Source organism: Balaenoptera ricei, chromosome 1 (genome assembly GCF_028023285.1).
Source record: "Balaenoptera ricei isolate mBalRic1 chromosome 1, mBalRic1.hap2, whole genome shotgun sequence".
NCBI classification, from domain to species: Eukaryota; Metazoa; Chordata; class Mammalia; order Artiodactyla; family Balaenopteridae; genus Balaenoptera; species Balaenoptera ricei.
Window position 1 is genome coordinate 192698524 of NC_082639.1, and position 17597 is coordinate 192716120.

Here is a 17597-nt window from a genome sequence, read left to right on the forward strand (position 1 = left end):
TGGCAGCTCGGGGGAGCATGGATTCCACCGGGCAGGGCTGGCGTGGGCGGCGAGGTCATGACAAGTGATCCGAGCGCCTGGGGAGGTGGACCGGAGGGGAGGACAGCGCACCAGGGTTCTGTCGCCAAGAGAACCCGGGACATGGGCAGAGGGGCTAGGCGGGCCCCCTGCTCACCAAAGTACAGAAGGAGGAGGAAAGGCGGGCCCGGGGTGGGGCGGTGGTTGATTTATTTTTGGACTAGTTGAACTTGAGACACTTGAGGAGCACGAGAGGCAAGTGAATGCTCTACACTCAGAATGGAGATCTAGGCCAGAGGGAGTGGGCGGGCACGGGGGCTGCGGCCAGAGCCCTGGCCACAGCGGTGTCTGGACACCAGGGGAAGATGGGGAGGGAGCAGCTGGGGAGGAAAGGAAACCAGCGGGCTGGTCAGGGTGCCAAGGGACCGAGGTGGCGTCAGATGGCGCAGAGGAGGCACGCAGGACGAGGACTAAAAAGCCAGCCCCCCAAGGCTGTCTGTGCAGGGGCCAGGGAGCTGCGGTGAGATGGTGACTGTGGGGCTGCTTCCTGCAGTTTTGTCGTGAAGGAGGAGAGATGGGGCCGGAGAGAGAGCAGGGAGGGAGGCTGAGGAGAGAGGGACAGAGACACAGAGACACAGAGGGAGGGACAGAGACAGAGACACAGAGACACAGAGGGAGGGACAGAGACAGAGATGGACAGACACAGAGAGACAGAGAGACACCGAGGGAGGGACAGAGACAGAGACAGACGCAGAGACAGAGAGACACAGAGGGAGGGACAGAGACACAGAGACAGAGACAGAGAGACACAGAAGGAGGGACAGAGACAGAGACAGACACAGAGACAGAGAGACAGAGACAGAGAGAGAGAGAGACTGACTGAGAGAAAACCGGTGTTTAAGGGAGCAAAGGTTGCAGAGGACACAGGAGAGAACAGAATCCGAACAGTGCCTGGTCCAGAGGAGGGCCGTCTTTTCCGTGCTGAGATAGGAGGGAAGGGGGAAGATTACATACATGGACGCCTACAAGTTTTCAGGTAGCAGAAGAGGAATTTGAACGTATTCTCACCCGAAGGCTTCAAGTTTCTCAGTGAAACCTGGCGCTAGGTATCTGCTGAGGGTGAAAAGAGAGCTGGGACAAGAGGGCTCCTAGAGGAAGGCTGCCTTCTGGAAGAAGAGAGGGCTGTGCAGAGGTTTTCCGGGCAGCCTGAGGGCCTGGCCGCGGGCACCGACGACGTACCCGCGACGTCATTCTCTCCAGGTCCGGGGAGCAGCTGTGGGGCGGGGCACACATGCCAGAGGGTTAGTCTCCTGCGGCCCGGTGATGAAGGTGGGGGCCGAAGCATGAGAACCGAGGGGAATGCTGAGAATGACCGAGTAAGATAGAAGCTAAAGGGGAAAATAAGCAAAGCCGGAAAGGCTTCGAACACTGATGAGAAGTCTGTCCACGTTGGGGCCAAGGATGGAAGGGGCCACAGTCTCTGGGAAAGTTATAGTCTGGGGATGGAGAGACCTGACCCGGCCCTCACTGCGGCATCCAGGTCTGAACAGAGTGACTGGTGCGCGCGTGGGAGGGCAGGATGTGTCCCGGGACGTGACAGCAGGCAGCTGCCCTCAAGGATGGGCCCCAGGAGAAATGACAACGGTGGCTATCACTTAATTAAATGCCTACTGTTTGCAAATCGTTATGTTAGACATTCTGCAAACTTGTGTGCCCCACCCTCATAGAGACTCCAAATTAGATAGGATCACCTCCATTCCCAGGCAAAGAAATGGAAACTTCATTATGTGTTTTCTGTGTGGCAGCAATTCCACTCCCAGGCACATCCCCAACAGAAATGAAATCATAAGTGCACCCCAAAATGTACAAAAGTGTTCATAACAGCATGGTTTGTAATATCCCCCAAACTGGAAACAACCCATATGTCTATTAACAGTGAAACGATAAATAAATTATGGCATATTTATACAAGGGGTTACTACATAGCGGTGAAAGTAAAAAACAACAACAACAAACAGAGCTACAGACAACATGGATGAATCTCACAAACATACAGACGAGTGACAGGACACACACTGTGTGACTCTAAATATATGACTTTAAACGGGCAAGACTAAGCCTGGGGTTAGAAGTCAGGGTGGGGTCCCCGTGGGGAGGGGACGGGAGTGGCGACGAGGAGGAAGCATGGGCGGTGCCGTCAGCGCTCTAGTTCTTGTTCACTTTGTGGGAATTTGGGAAAGTCTGTATTTGTGTTTTGTACACTTTTCTGTATGTATTTTATATTTCAATAAAGACGTGTGCTAGAAAAAACATCCACTTTTGTCAATGAGATACAGGTAAGACACTGAAGAATAAAAGGAAAGAAAGTAAAGCTGGCAAACGTTCGGAGCTCATCTGAGGCTGCGTGGCTGGTGAACCCTTGGGCCGGGAAGGAGCCCGGGGCCCCTGCTTGGCCTGCAGCCCAGAGCTCGTCCCACCGCCAGCCATGCCGAGGGTCCCAGAGCCCCCCACCTCCCGCTGGGCACGGTGGCCTTGGGGACAGAGGATCAATGCTCTGGAGTGACAGTCTACTGGGTCTTGGAACAGCTCTGGCAGCTGTTGCTGCAGATGTTCAAGGCCGGGTTTCATGTCTGGGGCGTCTTGTGTGTCCCTACCTCACCAGGAAGCACTGAGCATTTCTCTTGGGACCTGAGGCGTAACCTCTGACCTCTGATCCCAGCCTCCCAGCTTCTCCCCTTCAATCCACCCCCGCTTGGCCGAGCCGTGTCTTCCCAGAGCAGCCCGGGTACCTGGCCGCACGTGAGAGGCCAAGCTCCCCTCCCCCTCCCCCGACTCGCCTTCCTGACGCATCGTGGCCCCCTCCGCGCCTCCTCCAGTGTGGGAGGTGAGCCCCCCACTGTAGTGCATCCCGCCATCAAGGTCTCCCTCTCTACTGACCCTCTCCAGCAGCACCGAACACGCTGTCATAGCCCATCTTTTTAAAACTCCTCCCGTGATCCGCGTTTACCTCCAGCTGCTTCCCATTAGAACAGAATGCAGAAAAAACAGAGAGCCGTGTCCGTGTGCTGCGTCCGCCGGCCCCGCCATCCTCCTCGAGTCTTACCTTGCGGAATCTGTCAGCAGGAACAGACGTGGCGGCCCCCCCCTCCGCCCCGTCCCGCCGCCATGAGCCCCTTTCACCTGCTTCTAAGAAACGGCTCCGCGCCTCCGCCCTCCTCCCCAGCCTCCTTCAGGGCTCCTCCTCCTTCTCCAGCACCTGAAACGCGGGAGGGACGGAGACGCGGTCCTCGGCCCCTGGCTCTTCACCCACACTCGCTCCCCGAGTGCCTCTTCCAGGCCCAGGGTTTCCAGCGTCACCTCTACACTTCGGGCTCCCAAACGGGAATCTCCCCACTGAGCTCCAGACTCGCGCCTGCAACCCAGCACTGCCCTTGGGGGCTGCTAAGCTGCACAAGCATTCTTCATCTGCTCAGATCCCCTCCTCACGTCAGTAAGCGGCACCAGATATACCCGTAGCTCAGGCAGGACGGGTCACCTCACTCCTCTCTTTCCCCCAAAACGTCAGCCAGTCTTGGCTGTGCTACTGTGAAGTATTTCCTGAATCTGACCACTTCTCTCTGAACCGTCCTTGAGCTCTTGCCCAACCCTCCTCCTCCTGCCCTCTGTGCATCCCACAGCTGGCAGAGCAATGGATCCTTTTATTTTATTTTATTTTTCATGGAAAGGCATTTTATTTTAAATATAGCAGTGTGTACATTTCCTTTTGAAAATGGAGATCAGACCACATCTCTCCCCTGCTCAGAACCCTCCAATGCCATCCCACCCCACTTGGAATAAAACTCCAAGCTCCCACTGCTGCCCTGTAAGGCCCCGCATCTCCTGAACCCGCCCCGCATCACCAAAACCTGCCCCACATCACCTGAACCCCGTCCCGTATCCCCTGAACCTGCCGCGTATCACGTGAACCCGCCCCATATCAACTGAACCCCGCCCCGTATCACCTGAACCCCGCCCCGCATCACCTGAACCCGCCCCGCATCACCTGAACCCGCCCCGCATCACCTGAACCCCGCCCCGCATCACCTGAACCCGCCCCGCATCACCTGAAAACCACCCCGCATCACCTGAACCCCACCCCGTATCACCTGAACCCGCCCCGCATCACCTGAACCCCGCCCCGCATCACCTGAACCCCGCCCCGCATGACCTGAACCCGCCCCGCATCACCTGAACCCGCCCCGCATCACCTGAACCCGCCCCGCATCACCTGAAAACCACCCCGCATCACCTGAACCCCACCCCGTATCACCTGAACCCGCCCCGCATCACCTGAACCCACCCTGCTTCACCTGAACCGAGCCTACTCCTGGCCTCATCCCCCGCTCGACTGCTCCAGTTACAGGGCCTGGCTCGCCCTCTGACAGGCTACACCTGCTAGCACCACAGGCCTTGTGTTTGCTGTTCCTTCTAGACCGACCCGTGGCTGATCCCTCAGTCCATCCCAGGCCTGCTCCCACGTCACCTCTGGGCAGTGTTTCCCCTGACCCCTGGTAGGAATCTCCCCCCACCAAGACTGTTGGTTATATACTCTTTCCTGAAGCTAGGGTATTCTTTGTAACAAACAGATGTTACATGTGATGTGTGTATATGGTCTGTATGAGTATTATCTGTCTCACCCACTAGAACGTGAGCTCGGGGCCAAGCGCCTCTCCATCTTACTACTGTCTCCCAGTGTTTAGAAAGTGCCTGTTGGGAACTCACGACATAGCTGGAGAATCAATGATTTAGTGGAATCCGCCTCCCTACTTAGAAACACAAACATGATCCATGAACCCTGCCTAAAAAGAGTGAGGGCGGGGCAAAGCTCAAGGCCCCACCTCCAGGCCCCCAGCACCCCCGCCTGCCAAGTGCCTTCTTTTTTTTGACCGCTGCATGCCACAGCATGCAGGATCCTAGTTCCCCCGCCAAGGATTGAACCTGAGCCCCCAGCAGTGGAAGCTCGGAGTCTTAACTACTGGACTCTCAGGGGAATCTCCCTGCCACATGCCTTCTGTGCCCTATTTTGCCTAAACCTCACAACTGCCCTATGGTGGGCTTTACTTCCATCTTGTGGATAGGCATCTCGGGCTCAGAAAGGCAAAGGGACGGGGTCTGAATCCAGGTCCAGCTGCCTCTGCCTCTGTTCTGACCTCCAGACTCGCTACCTTCTGCGCCCGGGATGTTCCACTTTTCAGGTCAGGACGGGGTCCAGCTGGCACTGATGGGACAGCCTGAAGGGGCTGTGGACCCTCCTGGGGGAGGCAAGAGGCGGGTGGGAGGGAGAGGGTGTGAGGCAGGAGGCCGTTCTATTCCTAGCTGTTTGTAAACAGCATCCGGACGACCAGCTGGTCCTCTCTGCCTTCGACCCCAGAGACGAGGAGGGTTCACAGGCCCGAAACCTCCCCCATCTCCCTTCCCCCACCATCGTCCAGCCCTGCACCTCAGCCCTTGAGCCTGGGGGTAAAATAATTAGGCAGAGGCTCGAAGAAACCAGGCCATGGGATGGGGGTGGGGCAGGAAGTAATTAAACTCCCTGCCTCCCTCTTTACTGAACTCAGGGCCACTCTCCCCGCATCCATCAACTCCTCACTCCCACCGGCAGTAGTTTTTAACCTCATGAGGGATTAAGAAAAAGTTGATTTGGTGAATACCCAGGCATGAAGTCTGCGGGATTCAGGGAGAGGAGGGGAAGGTCTCTGTGCCACTTTCAGCACCTGGTCCAATTTAACCTCACAGTAACCCTCCAAGGTCACCTGACAGGTAACGTGGTCGACTCAGGAAGCCATGTTAATGAGGCCTTTGGTCCAGAAGGTCCTCAGCACCGTGAGTGTGCTTCCTTCCTGAGGGGACTCGCCGAGTTCTCTAGCTCGCAAGGGACAGGAGCTGGGTCACACCTGGACACCTCGGGCTCCAGACACCGGGGGCTCCCCGCACCCCCGTGTCCTGGGCCAGCAAGACCTGGGGGGACAGACCCCGAATGCAGACCCGTCTTCCTTCTCCCGTTATGCCAGGAGAGGTCTGGTAAACAAGCTCAGGCTGGTCTGGAAAGGCTATTCTTGTTTATCCAACTTGGCAGGCATCGAATATCAACTACCCCCCCCCCACCCCCCAAGATGTCTGACACAGATGCTCCAGTCCCCTGGGTGGAGGGAGAGGCTGATGGGAGCAGATGGGGGGGGTGCGGGCTCTGGCCCCACCCTTGCCCCTTCCTGCCTCAGCCTGGGGACCCCGAGCCCCCAGCCTACCTGATCTGGTAGCAACCTCCCCTTGGTCAGTGGGATGCTCATCCCAGCCCCGCCCACCTGCATCCCCCAGCACTGCTGCACTTTTTGCGTGTTCGGTTCTCTATGGTCCTGCCTCCCCCTCTGCCCGGCCCATCCAGCCAAGCTGCGTCCCCGCTGCCTCGCTGAGGAGAAGGCAAGCGCCCAGGGGCAGCCCAAGGGTGGGAGCGGGAGCTTCACTTGCTGAAAATTCATTAAATTGAATATTCTATACATACAGAAGAAAGTGTATAATACATGAGTAAGAACAGCAGTTAAGACAAACACATGTGGATCCCACCACCTAGTTTAAGAAGTGTGCTTTTTCACACTCCGGATGGACAGAGGCAGCTTTCAGATCCAGGGTGAGATTCTGAGCTGGCCGGGCCATCGCTGGTGCCCGCTGGTGCCTCCCCATCGCCTCTCCCGCCCCCTCCGCCCGGCCTCCGGGGCTATTCTGGTTGTGGACCCATCGGGGTTAATCTCCTTAAGCAAGGAGCTGTGCTGCCCAGTGCACACGGCAAAGGGCAATGGGACCTGCTGGTGCTGCTGGGCTCTTCCGCTTTCCCGTCCCCGCGGGGAGACGGCGGATGCTGGGCCGGGAGCTGAGGCTGCGGGGCAGGGACCACAGGGAGCTCAGAGGCTTGGGCCCAGCAGCTACTGGCTCGTGGAGGTTCTCGAGTTTTCCCCGAGGGAGGACCCAGAAGGGCTTCCTCCACCCCGACTGAGCGGCCCCTGCTCCAGCCTGGGCGCAGGTGCTAATCCCGGCCCCCGGCAGACCAGGGAGGAGGACGGGGAGGCAGGCGGGAGGTCTTCTTTCCCACTTGGGAAGGAAAGAGAACACACAGCTGACCCGTTGGGATCCGGTTCCTGAAACCTGAGCTGGGACGAGGGTTTCACTGAACCCTTGGCTACACACCTGCCAGGGCCGTCTTCCACCTGGGCGGGAGGACCGGGATGGCACACACTGGCCTGGCCGAGGGCTCTGCCCCTTTAGGGGGAGGGAGGGGAGCCAGGGGTCAGCTCTGTCAAGCCCACCCTGACCCCCTGCTCACCAGGCTGAGCGAGCACTTGTTCTCCAGAACCGCACCAGCTGCACAAGAAAGCAGACTCGGCAACAATGTGACGGCAGGACAGGATGGGCCAGGGTGGGGTTGGCACAGGTGGCGTTGGAGGGCTCAGATCAGGCAAGGTGCCCGACACTGCCAGGGGCAGGGGACGTCAGGGAAGACCCCTGGAGGAAGTGGTACCTGAGACCCAAGGACAGATAGGAGCTGACCTGGAGGAAGCAGGGGGCGGGGGAGAAGCAGAGCGAGGTCCCTTCCACAGCGAGACCCACCCAGTCTGCATATGAACCTTGGGGACTCCACCCCAGGAAGAGCCAGAGTTTAGGACCCAAGCTGGGCCTGCCTTCCACTCTTGGTCTCTATGTATTAAATAAAAAAACAAACAACATTTTACTATGGAAAATCTGAAACATATACACAGAAATAGACAGATGAGTATAATAGCACAGTGCGGACTCACCACCAGGTTCAACACATCAGCAACTGTCTCCCAGCGGACAGTCTCATGTCATCTATACCCTGCCCACTTCCCCCGGCCGCAGTACTTTAAAGCAAATTCCCTAATCCTAGCAGTTTTTTTCCCATAAGTGTTTTAGTGTCCACATTTAAAAGATAAGGATCCTTTAAAAAGTATGCCCACGGGCTTCCCTGGTGGCACAGTGGTTAAGAATCCGCCTGCCAATGCAGGGGACATGGGTTCGAGCCCTGGTCCGGGAAGATCCCACATGCTGCGGAGCAACTAAGCCCGTGCGCCACAACGTCTGAGCCTGCGCTCTAGAGCCCTCGAGCCACAACTACTGAGCCCACGTGCCGCAACTACTGAAGCCCACGCGCCTAGAGCCCGTGCTCCGCAACAAGAGAAACCACCGCAATGAGAAGCCCAAGGATCGCAACGAACAGTAGCCCCCGCTCACCGCAACTAGAGAAAGCCCACGCGCAGCAATGAAGACCCAACGCAGCCAAAAATAAATAAATTAATTAAATAAATCAAAAAAAAAAAAAGTGCACCCACAACACTGTCATCAAGTCAGGTGACGCCGGCTCCTTACTCTCTGCTTAGAGGCAGCTCCAGCACCGCCCTCCCACCCCCATGGCTCCTGGGCTTCTTGACCCAGGGAGCCGACACGTCGGAGCTGCAGTTTTGGCTTCGAACCAGCCCGATGTGGATGAGGTGGACGCTCCAGCCCTCACTGTCGGGATGAGGAGACCAAGGCAGGTCACAGCGCGGGACACTGGTCCTCAGACCACGTGTTGCAAAGCAAAGTTCGCACCAGGCTCGAGCTTTGCTAAGGGTGCTGACGAAGCCGCGTCCCCGGGTTTGCGCCCCCTCCACAGGTGACACAGGTGACTCTGCTCACGGCCCGGGAGCGCCGAGCTGCATGGGCCCCCGGCCTGGGGGGAGGAAGCGGTGTGGGGTGGGGAGGACCGACAGCCTCTCCCCAAGGGAAAGGGCCTAGGGGTGCCTTCCCCACCAGGCGTCACTGTGTGCCCTGACTCGGGCTCTGCCTGCGAGACAAGTGTCCGCCTGGTGCTACCTGGCCAGCCGGGAGGCCTGCGAGGGTGAGCCCCTCACGTGCTCTGCGGCCCGAACGCCTTGCTTTGGGATCAGAAGTGTTTCCTGCTTGTCTTTCACCTCTGGGGACCTTCGCAGCTGTGGGCTCAGAGCCTGGGGACTGGGTGCCAGGGGTCCAGTGGGGCGTTGACAGAGGTGCCAGCCCCCGGGGAGCGTCTTGCTTCCTTCCCTGTGTGTCCCAACAGCAAGTCCCCGCATCCTCTCATTTCCCATCGAGGTGGTAGTATCTACCCAGCACGTCAGAGCTGCATCTGGACCTTGCCCACAGGATAATAAACCATAACTGACCTAAAATGCTACCGCTGTGTTAGTTCCCGGTGCACAGCATAGTGATTTGATATTTCTGTGTGTTACAAAACGACCCCTACCCTACCAATGTTTCGGCAAAGCTTTAAACACAGGCCGGGGTGGCAGGGGCAGAGCCGGGGCACCAGCCCCTCCACCTCGCCCCACCCTGCCCCTCTGCTCCTGCCCCCCATCCTCGAGGGGCCATGCGTGCCCACCGGCGGGCGCTGCGGCTAGTGTCCCCGCCGGACACCTCACAGGAGTTTCAGGTGGTGGCGCACAGGGCGGTGGCTGGCGAGGTCCTGGGGGGGCGGTGGGGAGGCAGCACTCAGCGGAACGGCCTCCCCAGCAGACACTCCGGACCTGGAGGAAGGGTGTCTGCGAAGTCGTCCTCCGGCCGAGGCCAGGCTACTTCGTCCCAAGAGAACCCACATGTGAGCACACGGCGGAAACCCGGGAAAAACCCGGAAAGCCACTCTGCTTAAGCCCATCCTAGATGTGCGCAGACGCTTCCCCAGAGGTCACCCCTGCCCCTCCTCTGTCCACTCCCGGTGGCAAAGCACCTGGTGGCTGGGAAAGAGCTTCATCCCCCAGCCAAGGGGCCTTACCCCCAAAAGGGGGGCTCTCCCTCAAGAGCCTCCTCCAGAAAGTGCAGACCCCACCTCCCCTGGGAATGAGACGGACGGAAGCTGTGGGCGAAGGCGCAGACCCTGGCCTGTCTCCACTGCCCTGATGCCTCACGTGGTCCACATGCCACGAGATGCCCAGAGACCTTGAAAGCGAGCTGTCCTCCACAAGGAGGGGCTGGCAGGAGACCGCAAGCCCAGTCTCTCTTCCTGCCAGGAGGGTGGGATAAACGGGAAGGAAAAAAGCCAGGTGTGGGCGTCCGGGTGGAGCCAACCCGACAGTGACCACCCCAAGGGCGTCCCCTCCAGCTCCCAAGTTGCTAGCAGCCCCGCGAGATACGTGGGTGCAGGTCCCCCCAACACATCCGACCTCTGCTTCATGAGACAGCAAATAGGGGTAAGGAGCTCACACGGCCAGTTCAGGGGATGACAATCGGTTCTGAAACATTAAATCCTTTGCCAGCAAGAACTCTTCTTCTAAGGAAAGAGCATCCTCATCGTGGCGTCGGGGTCTCCCCGCTCCCCACTCCCTCCTCCTCCCCCTCCCCTCCCCCTCCCCCGCCCCCCCCCACCCCCACTCACATCCATGGACATCTCCCTCTGGATAAGTTTCTTGGTCTCCTTTTCACAGAAGTTGAGCATGGCTTCCCGGTTGTACACGCCCGTGGACGGCTTCTCCGTCTGGTTCCTCTGGCGCAGCCCCACGGGGACGCTCCCATCTGGGTCCACCACGTCCAGCTCCTTCTCCAGCTCCTCCATCTCCTCAGGAGACAGGGTGGACAGCAGGCTGTCGATGTCGGGGTCCTCGCTCACCTGCCGGCGATACTTGGCTACCTTGGACATCTTGGCAAAGTGGGCTGCTGCTCTTGCGAGGGCTGTGGAGAGGTCCTGGAGGGCCGGGACGGGGTGCGAGCTGATCTGGACGGAGCAGACCCCCAGCTGGTCGAGGACCTCGGCTCCCCTGCCCTGCCTGCTGCAGGTGCCCAAGTGTGAACTGGGAGAAGAAGCAGCCTCCCGAAGCCCAGGGCTAGTGGACCCGGGCTGGTCCAGCCAGCAGCCAATAAGGCCCCACGACGGCCCGGCCCTGGAAGGAGAGGCCAATCCCCGGGTGGGGGCGGGCCTGCCTCGCTGTCAGAGCTGTTTGAAACTTGAGGACATTCCAGGGAATCTTGGAGCGCTGTGTGACCAAATTTAGCACAGAGCATTTAGCCTTTTAAAGACAAGGGGGCCACGCAATGAGAAAAAGATATAATACAAAAATGCAGAGGCTGGCAGAAGCAGGCGAGAGCCACGGAGAGCCAGAAAAGCAAGCAGACAGGACGCGGGCTTCACGAACGGCCAGCCCCGGGCCTGCCCTGTTCAAGTGCACACGTGACGCCTCCACCCGGGGTGGACGGCGCTGTGGTGGTCAGCACGTGCCCCACTGACTCCTTTCTACTGTATTTGGTAGTGTGCTGGGCACTCCCCAGTGGCTACAGCCCCAGGACAGAACTCTATTCCAGAAGCCCCGAGCCACCCACTCGTTCTCCCCTGCCGAGGAGGGCCCAGCATCAGAGGCCCCCGCCTGCCGTGGCCACTTCTTGTGAGCGAGCGAGCGAGCGAGCGAGAGAGAGAGAGAGAGAGCGAGAGAGAGAGAGAATAAATCCTCACTGTGTTCCCAGACCGAAAACTGGCAGGCTGTTTGAGCAAGAAAGTGTGAGGTGCAGAAGTCAGGGAACTCTGACAGGGCCGTCGGCCTCCACGAGCTCTTGGGAAGAGGGTTCCCACCTCCCTCCGCCCCGTCGGCTCCTTCCTCTGCCGGGGCACCTCCCGTGGGGGCATCAGGAGGGGCAGCAGGCCCCCACCATGTGCAAATCCAGGGAAATATAACTCTGGGCTGTTGGGAGAGACCCTACTGCAGTGGGTCTGGCAGGTTTCGTGAAAGGTCTTTCACTGCCCGTCCCTCTTGCTGCCCTGCACAAGGCACAGGGACATTCAATCTCCTGCCACAAAATCCCTCCAGAAGCCCTGCTGTAACCCACCGCGTAGCGGCTTCCATCTTTCCTGGCGTCGGTCCACCCTAAGCCAGAGAGAGACAGTCACCCATTGGCGCTTCCTGACTCCAGGGATCGTCTGGGAGGAAAACTTGGCCCTGGCGTTGACCGACGGCTAGTCGCGCTTCAGGATACGGCTGGGAGGAGCTGGGGCTGGCTGGTGGGGCTGGAGGGCAGAGGGGAGCAGGCGGAGCCGAGGGGAAGGGGGCGGAGGGGCTTGGGGGGCTCCTGGGGTTGTTTCTTTTCAGAGGCGGGGCGTCTGTGGGCGAGTCGGTGAGCATATACTGATGAGTGCAGACCACGTGGCAGGCACCAGTCCACGAGCAAGGGATGAAACTAAGGATAGAAAATCCATGTGGTCCCTGCCTTCCTGGAGTTTACAGTCTATCCGTGAAGACAGTTAATAAACAAGTAACTTCAAACAATTTATTAAAAAAAAAAAAAAGAGTTTACAAAACGCCTCCAAAGAAAAGTGCAGGGGCCGCGGGGAGCAAAACAGGGAGGCTGGTTCCACGGTTCAAGCTCGGGCTCCCCGGGCGGCCGACCTGCTTAGGTCCTGGGCTCCCTGCTCAGCCGACGTGCGATTCTGGCCCAGCCACCTCCTTCCCTGAGACCCAGCTTCACCATCTATAAAATAAGGACAGCGCTGGGGCCAGGCTCGGAGAATGGTTGTGAGCGTTACACGTGAGCCACGCGGTTGATACGCCTGACGGGCACTGAGCACACAAGCCCTGTCTGTAGGCGTCATAATCACTCACTTCTTCTCCTGGCCCAGGCTCTGTTCTCCACGCCCCACCTCCTCGCTCATCTTTGTCTTTCCGTCTGTCCTTCAGCAGAAACCACGCATACAGGCATGCACACACATGTGTTTGCACACTCATCTCCTCCCCTCGTTCTCATCATTCACTCATTCATTCATTCAAGGGTGCTGTGTTTATATCCCACCCGGCCAGGCACTATAGGGAGAGAGATGCAAGAATAATTACAGTGCGGTCATTCTCTTTTAAATGTGTCATCTATTGAGGTAAAAAACAACTCCACGTACTAGAAGGCAAGGTGAAACAGGAGAGCAAGAAGCAACTGCCTAGAGCCCGAGGGAGACACACTAATCTCGTGGGGAGGGTCAGGTGGCCCCCAGTGGGCACGCCGAGGCCTTGGGCTGGCCTGGGGGCTCCAGGGCGCGTGGGCAGAATTGTCTACCCCCAGCCCCTCACGTCTGTCGGCCTTTGCTCTCACTTCCGCCCAGAAGAGGCATGATCTCTGGAGCCACCCCAGCCAACCTCTCGACCCCGCCAGCTGAAAGCAGCTCTTTCCAGCCCCCAGCGACTCTTCCTTCTCCTCCCAAAGCGGAGTCGCTCAGCCCCGGGCCACCTGGTTTCAGCAGCCGTCTCCTCCCCCTGGTTCTAAACTCAGAAAACAAAGCCAGAGCTTCCATACTTCCAGGCAGGACTCCCGGCCTCCTAACCAAAGGTTTCTGCACAGAAGCCCAGCATGTTCTCGGCTTCGGTCCCACGATGCCAAACAGCTGGCTCTTCTGACGTGACTCGGTCCAAAGCCTCTTGCTCCTAGAACCCGGGCTCCGGGTGCCAGCTCGCAGACCCTGAAAGCCAAAAGGCATCACCTGTGGGGCTGGAGGACTTGGGCCCCTGCGGCGAGGGACCACCGCCCCACTCACTCTCCAGGGGCAACGGTTATCCAAGCTCAGAATCCACTTCCACCCAAAACAAATTCATCTTGAGTATCAGGATTATGGGATGGCCTAGTCCCCAGAGAAAACCCAGCACTGCTGTGCCAGATGGAGGAAGGGAAAGGGACCCCAAACTCTGGCCAAAACCTGTGTACGTGTCGGGGGACAGGGACCAGAAGCAATTAACTAATGCTTAGGGTGGCTCTCAGCTGGGCCGAGTGACCCCAGGAAAGTCACATTTTCAGGAATACGGGGTGGCAGTGTCGTGTAGCAGATAAGGCCACGGGCTCAGGAGTCGAATGACGTGGGCTCAAATCTGAGATGTGTGACTTTGTGTAAGTTATTTAACCACTCTGAGCTGCAGGAAATGGAAAACGAGAATCTTAAAAGTACCTTGAGAAAAAAACATCCTGCACAGGGTTACGAAGGTATTAAATATATCACACAAGGTGACGCACACAGAGCGTGTGGCAGAGCGTCGGACGCCGTAAGCACTCAGTCTGCTCACGCTCAGTATACGACCACACCGGCTTTCTCCTTTTCAGGGAGCCTGGAAGTTTCTCTGGAGTAGCAGACTTTGTCTCTGAAGCAAGCCGCCGGCCTGGCCCCGCGCGCTTGGGATGGGCAGAAGTGGACAGAGGAGAGCTCGGAGACAGACCACAGGCTGGACACATGTCTTCCTGCAAGGAGGGCAGGGGGAGGAAAGAGGGCAGAAGAGAGACAAGAGACTGCCTCCTCTCCCCACCCGCCGCGCCCCAGCCCGGCTAAAATCCCAAACAGGCCCCAGTCACAGACTGGAACCCCAGACCCAGAGCTGGCTGTGGTGCCAGCCTCACTTGTCCATGGCAATCTGACGGGCCAGGTGGGGCTGGGGTCTGGAGCCACATACATGGCCTGTGACCTCCTGCTGCGTGGAGCTCTTGAGGTCCCCAAACCTCTGGCTCAATGGAGCCCAACCCACTGGGGGCCAGGACCCCCTAAGTGGCAGGCGGGTTCTGAAAATGTCCACCCCTCTCCGAGGGTGGGGTCTGGGTGGAGAGAAGGGTTCCTCCTTCGCGCCCCTCACCCAAGCTGCTTCCAGCCTTTTCTTCACCCAGTGAGCTCACCGTCTACCGAAAAGACAGCATCCTTCTGGAAGGAACTCCCTCAGCTACTTGAATAAAGTAGATAAAACTTCAATACATCACTATTACCTGGAAGGTAGACAGTCTGCTCCAGGGGGGGGGAGGGAGAGAGCTGTCCCTTCACTATCCTGTAGCATAAATACACCTGCTCCAGAGGAAGTCATGTCTGGAGATGTCCCAGGCCACCTGCTTACAGCAACGCTCTCGGACAGAGGTGAGCTTCTGATGCTCGGATGTGTAGAAACGGGAGAGGTCTGTGGAGAACTGTCTCCCAACACACAGCTGACCCTGCCTCTGGCTCACACTCCCCACCTCCATGGCCGGGAACTCTATCCCCTGAGAAAGCCTCATTCTCCCACTTCTCAGGTTTCCTACCGTCCCAGTGGGACCAGCAGCCCACATGGTGACAACGCTGAGTCCTTCCTGCTCCTGTGCCTTGTCGCTGGCATCCCCTCTCCCTCTGACCCCCCTCACCCAGCAGAATCCTCCCAATCTTCAGGCTCCAGCTTGACTGCCATTCCCCCAGGACCCTTCTGCAAGCACACGCCAGCCCCCCCAGTGCTCTCTCCCCTTCGAATGCCTCTAGCATTTAGCACATTCTCTGTCACACGCTGGCATTTTACAATTTTGACCCAACAGCTATTTCTCAAGTGCTTATTCTTTCTCTCCAAGTACATTTGGAAGACCCTGAGGGTAGGAACCACGTCGACATTTTTAGTATTCTCTCCACCCCAGTCCTTACACTAAGGCAACTCTGAGCACAGGGGAAGGGTCTTACAGTTGATTTGGGATTACCAATCCCTCTTGTTACTTTCTCGGTTCAGCACAACCTTGGCACCCTTAATATCTATCAAATGGCCCTGTGCCCAACCCTAGCCTCTGAAAGTGGTCCTTCCCCAAGAAAAAAGACAAGTTCTACTTGTCCAAGAGCAGAAGACGAATGAAAGCTTATTGTGGGGTGGGGGACGGATGGGGTGGGCAAGAGGCATCAGAATCACTGCTGGCCCCGCCACCTCACATCCCTCTGCATGGTTTCTGAGGGAGGATCTTCCTTCCTTCACTTTGTTCGGTTGGGGGAAATCTCACAGCAAAACGGGCCCCGGGTCACAGCTCTTTCAGTTCACACAGGGAGCTGCTTTCCCCAAAGCAATACCCGGAGGACCTGGGTCGCAGGGTTCCAGCGCAGCCTTACACTGGGCCGAGCACACCGACTTTCACCAAACGTGCCCAGGGGTGTTGGGTCACCATTTCAGACTCCCCTCCCCTTCAGGCCAGGTCCCTCTCAGGACCCCACTCCTTTCCTCTGTTGGTCTTGATGTCATTCCTTCATGTCACTGACCGTTCAGCTCTGCAGACTTCTTGAAGACTCACTACGCTCTTTTCTTCCAAGATGGATAGGGATATTTTCTGGGGGTGTGGGGGGCATGGGGGCGGCTTCCTTCTCTGGCCAAAGGTGAAGTCCTAGGCCTCGCCCAGGCCCAACTCTCTGCTCCACCCTGTTATCTGCTGCAGTTACACAAAACAGAAGGTGAGAAGTCCAAGAACGCTTGCTGGCCACGTGAGCAGTGCCCTCCAGAATGGTAGGCTGCTCCAGGAGAGGGACTGTTGGGATGAAGTGAGCCGGGTAACCACAGCCTAGAGTCTGGGCCTCAGCTTTGCAAACTCAGCAGCTTGGTATGATCACCATTCCTGGTGACTGATTTGATTCAAGGGAACCAACCTCACAAGAGGTGAATGCATAAACCAATATAACCACCGAGTGGACAGGAATAGTTATGAGCATTCTCTCTTAAAGGAAAATCCATTCAGAAACCAAATAACAATCAGAAGATTGCATAATGAATATGGAATAGGAGCTAAGGGATATTTCCTCTGGGTCCTGGAGAGACCAGAACCTCATGAGAACGCAAATCTCTAGTTACTGAAATACTTATGCCCACTAGGACTCTTGCTGCCTGGTGACTCTTTCCAGGTCCCAGGTTGCCCGTCGCCCACATTATCTTCAGGCTGTCAATTAATTAGATTGAAGCGTTCTTAATCAGAGTCACATTCCAAATAAGCCCTCTTGGACTTAGGCATCCAAATCACAGGACTGGTTTGAACTGTTCTTTTCAGTATGAGACACATTTTGCTGACAGTCTTCATTTGGTTCTACGGAGGCTCAGTTTATTTGCTCACCTTATTTCCAAGATTTTGGAGGGAACGTCACTCTTCCTTGCAGTTTCCTATTATTTATTACACTAACTTTCCCAGGAAATAAATATATACAAGTTTTAAAGTCAACCTCAAAAGTGCAGGATGGGGAAGAGCTCCCGTAGCAGCTGTCACATGACAGGTTTTGCTGCCTGCACGCTGAAAGGGCCCGGGGTCCCCAGCCTTTTGCTACCTCTTCTCTGAGCTAAACACCCCTCACGTCTCCCGGTGATCATTTGGAGTGAGGTCTGAAAGAGGCTTCGTTGTCGCTGTCCCCCACGTCGAGGGCCCCCACGGGACACGGCGCCCCAGATGTTCACAAACATTTATGGAACATCCACTACAGTCCGGCCCCGAGACTCTAAAGGACTCGGGCACCGCCTGCCCTAAAGGAGCTCCGGGTAGTCGGTGGGGCTTCACCAACTCTGACGAAGTAGGCAGCATTTAATCCACACTTGACAGCCAGGTACTAGAACAAAGAAACGTGTTCGGAAGTTCTGGGAACCCTAGCGGAGCAACACCAGCTTTGTCTTCGGCCTGGCCCCGCAGCTTCAGTGATGGGTACCTCTCCGCACCTGGGGGCACCTGGGGGCCCCGGGCGCCCCGCCCCCGCCCGGAGCCTTGCTTTCCGCCCGGAGCCCCGCCTTCTGCCCCGCAGCCCTATCCCCGGCTCCCATTGGCTGCGGGAGGAG

At 57.6% G+C, this 17597-nt stretch overlaps 1 protein-coding gene and 1 long non-coding RNA gene across 4 annotated transcripts in view; both read right to left on the reverse strand.

Annotated features, from left to right (window-relative positions):
- LMOD1 (leiomodin 1) overlaps window positions 1-10883 on the reverse strand; it is a 33134-nt gene extending 22251 nt beyond the window's left edge. Inside the window, exon 1 of the mRNA XM_059943381.1 lies at window positions 10451-10883. Coding sequence (XP_059799364.1) covers window positions 10451-10711 — 261 coding nt within the window. The 5' untranslated portion in view covers window positions 10712-10883. The remainder of the gene's footprint in view (window positions 1-10450) is intronic.
- Window positions 10884-12354: 1471 nt separating this feature from the next.
- Window positions 12355-17535, reverse strand: LOC132354361 (uncharacterized). Of its 3 annotated transcripts, XR_009499244.1 has the most exons (4): window positions 16052-17535; window positions 13982-14268; window positions 13339-13501; window positions 12355-12857 (listed from the first exon to the last, which is right to left on the reverse strand). It is a non-coding gene; the product is annotated as an uncharacterized LOC132354361 (long non-coding RNA). The 3 variants fall into 3 exon arrangements; XR_009499242.1 differs by having other exon boundaries at window positions 12355-13501; window positions 16891-17535; XR_009499241.1 differs by having other exon boundaries at window positions 12355-13501.
- Window positions 17536-17597: the final 62 nt, after the last annotated feature.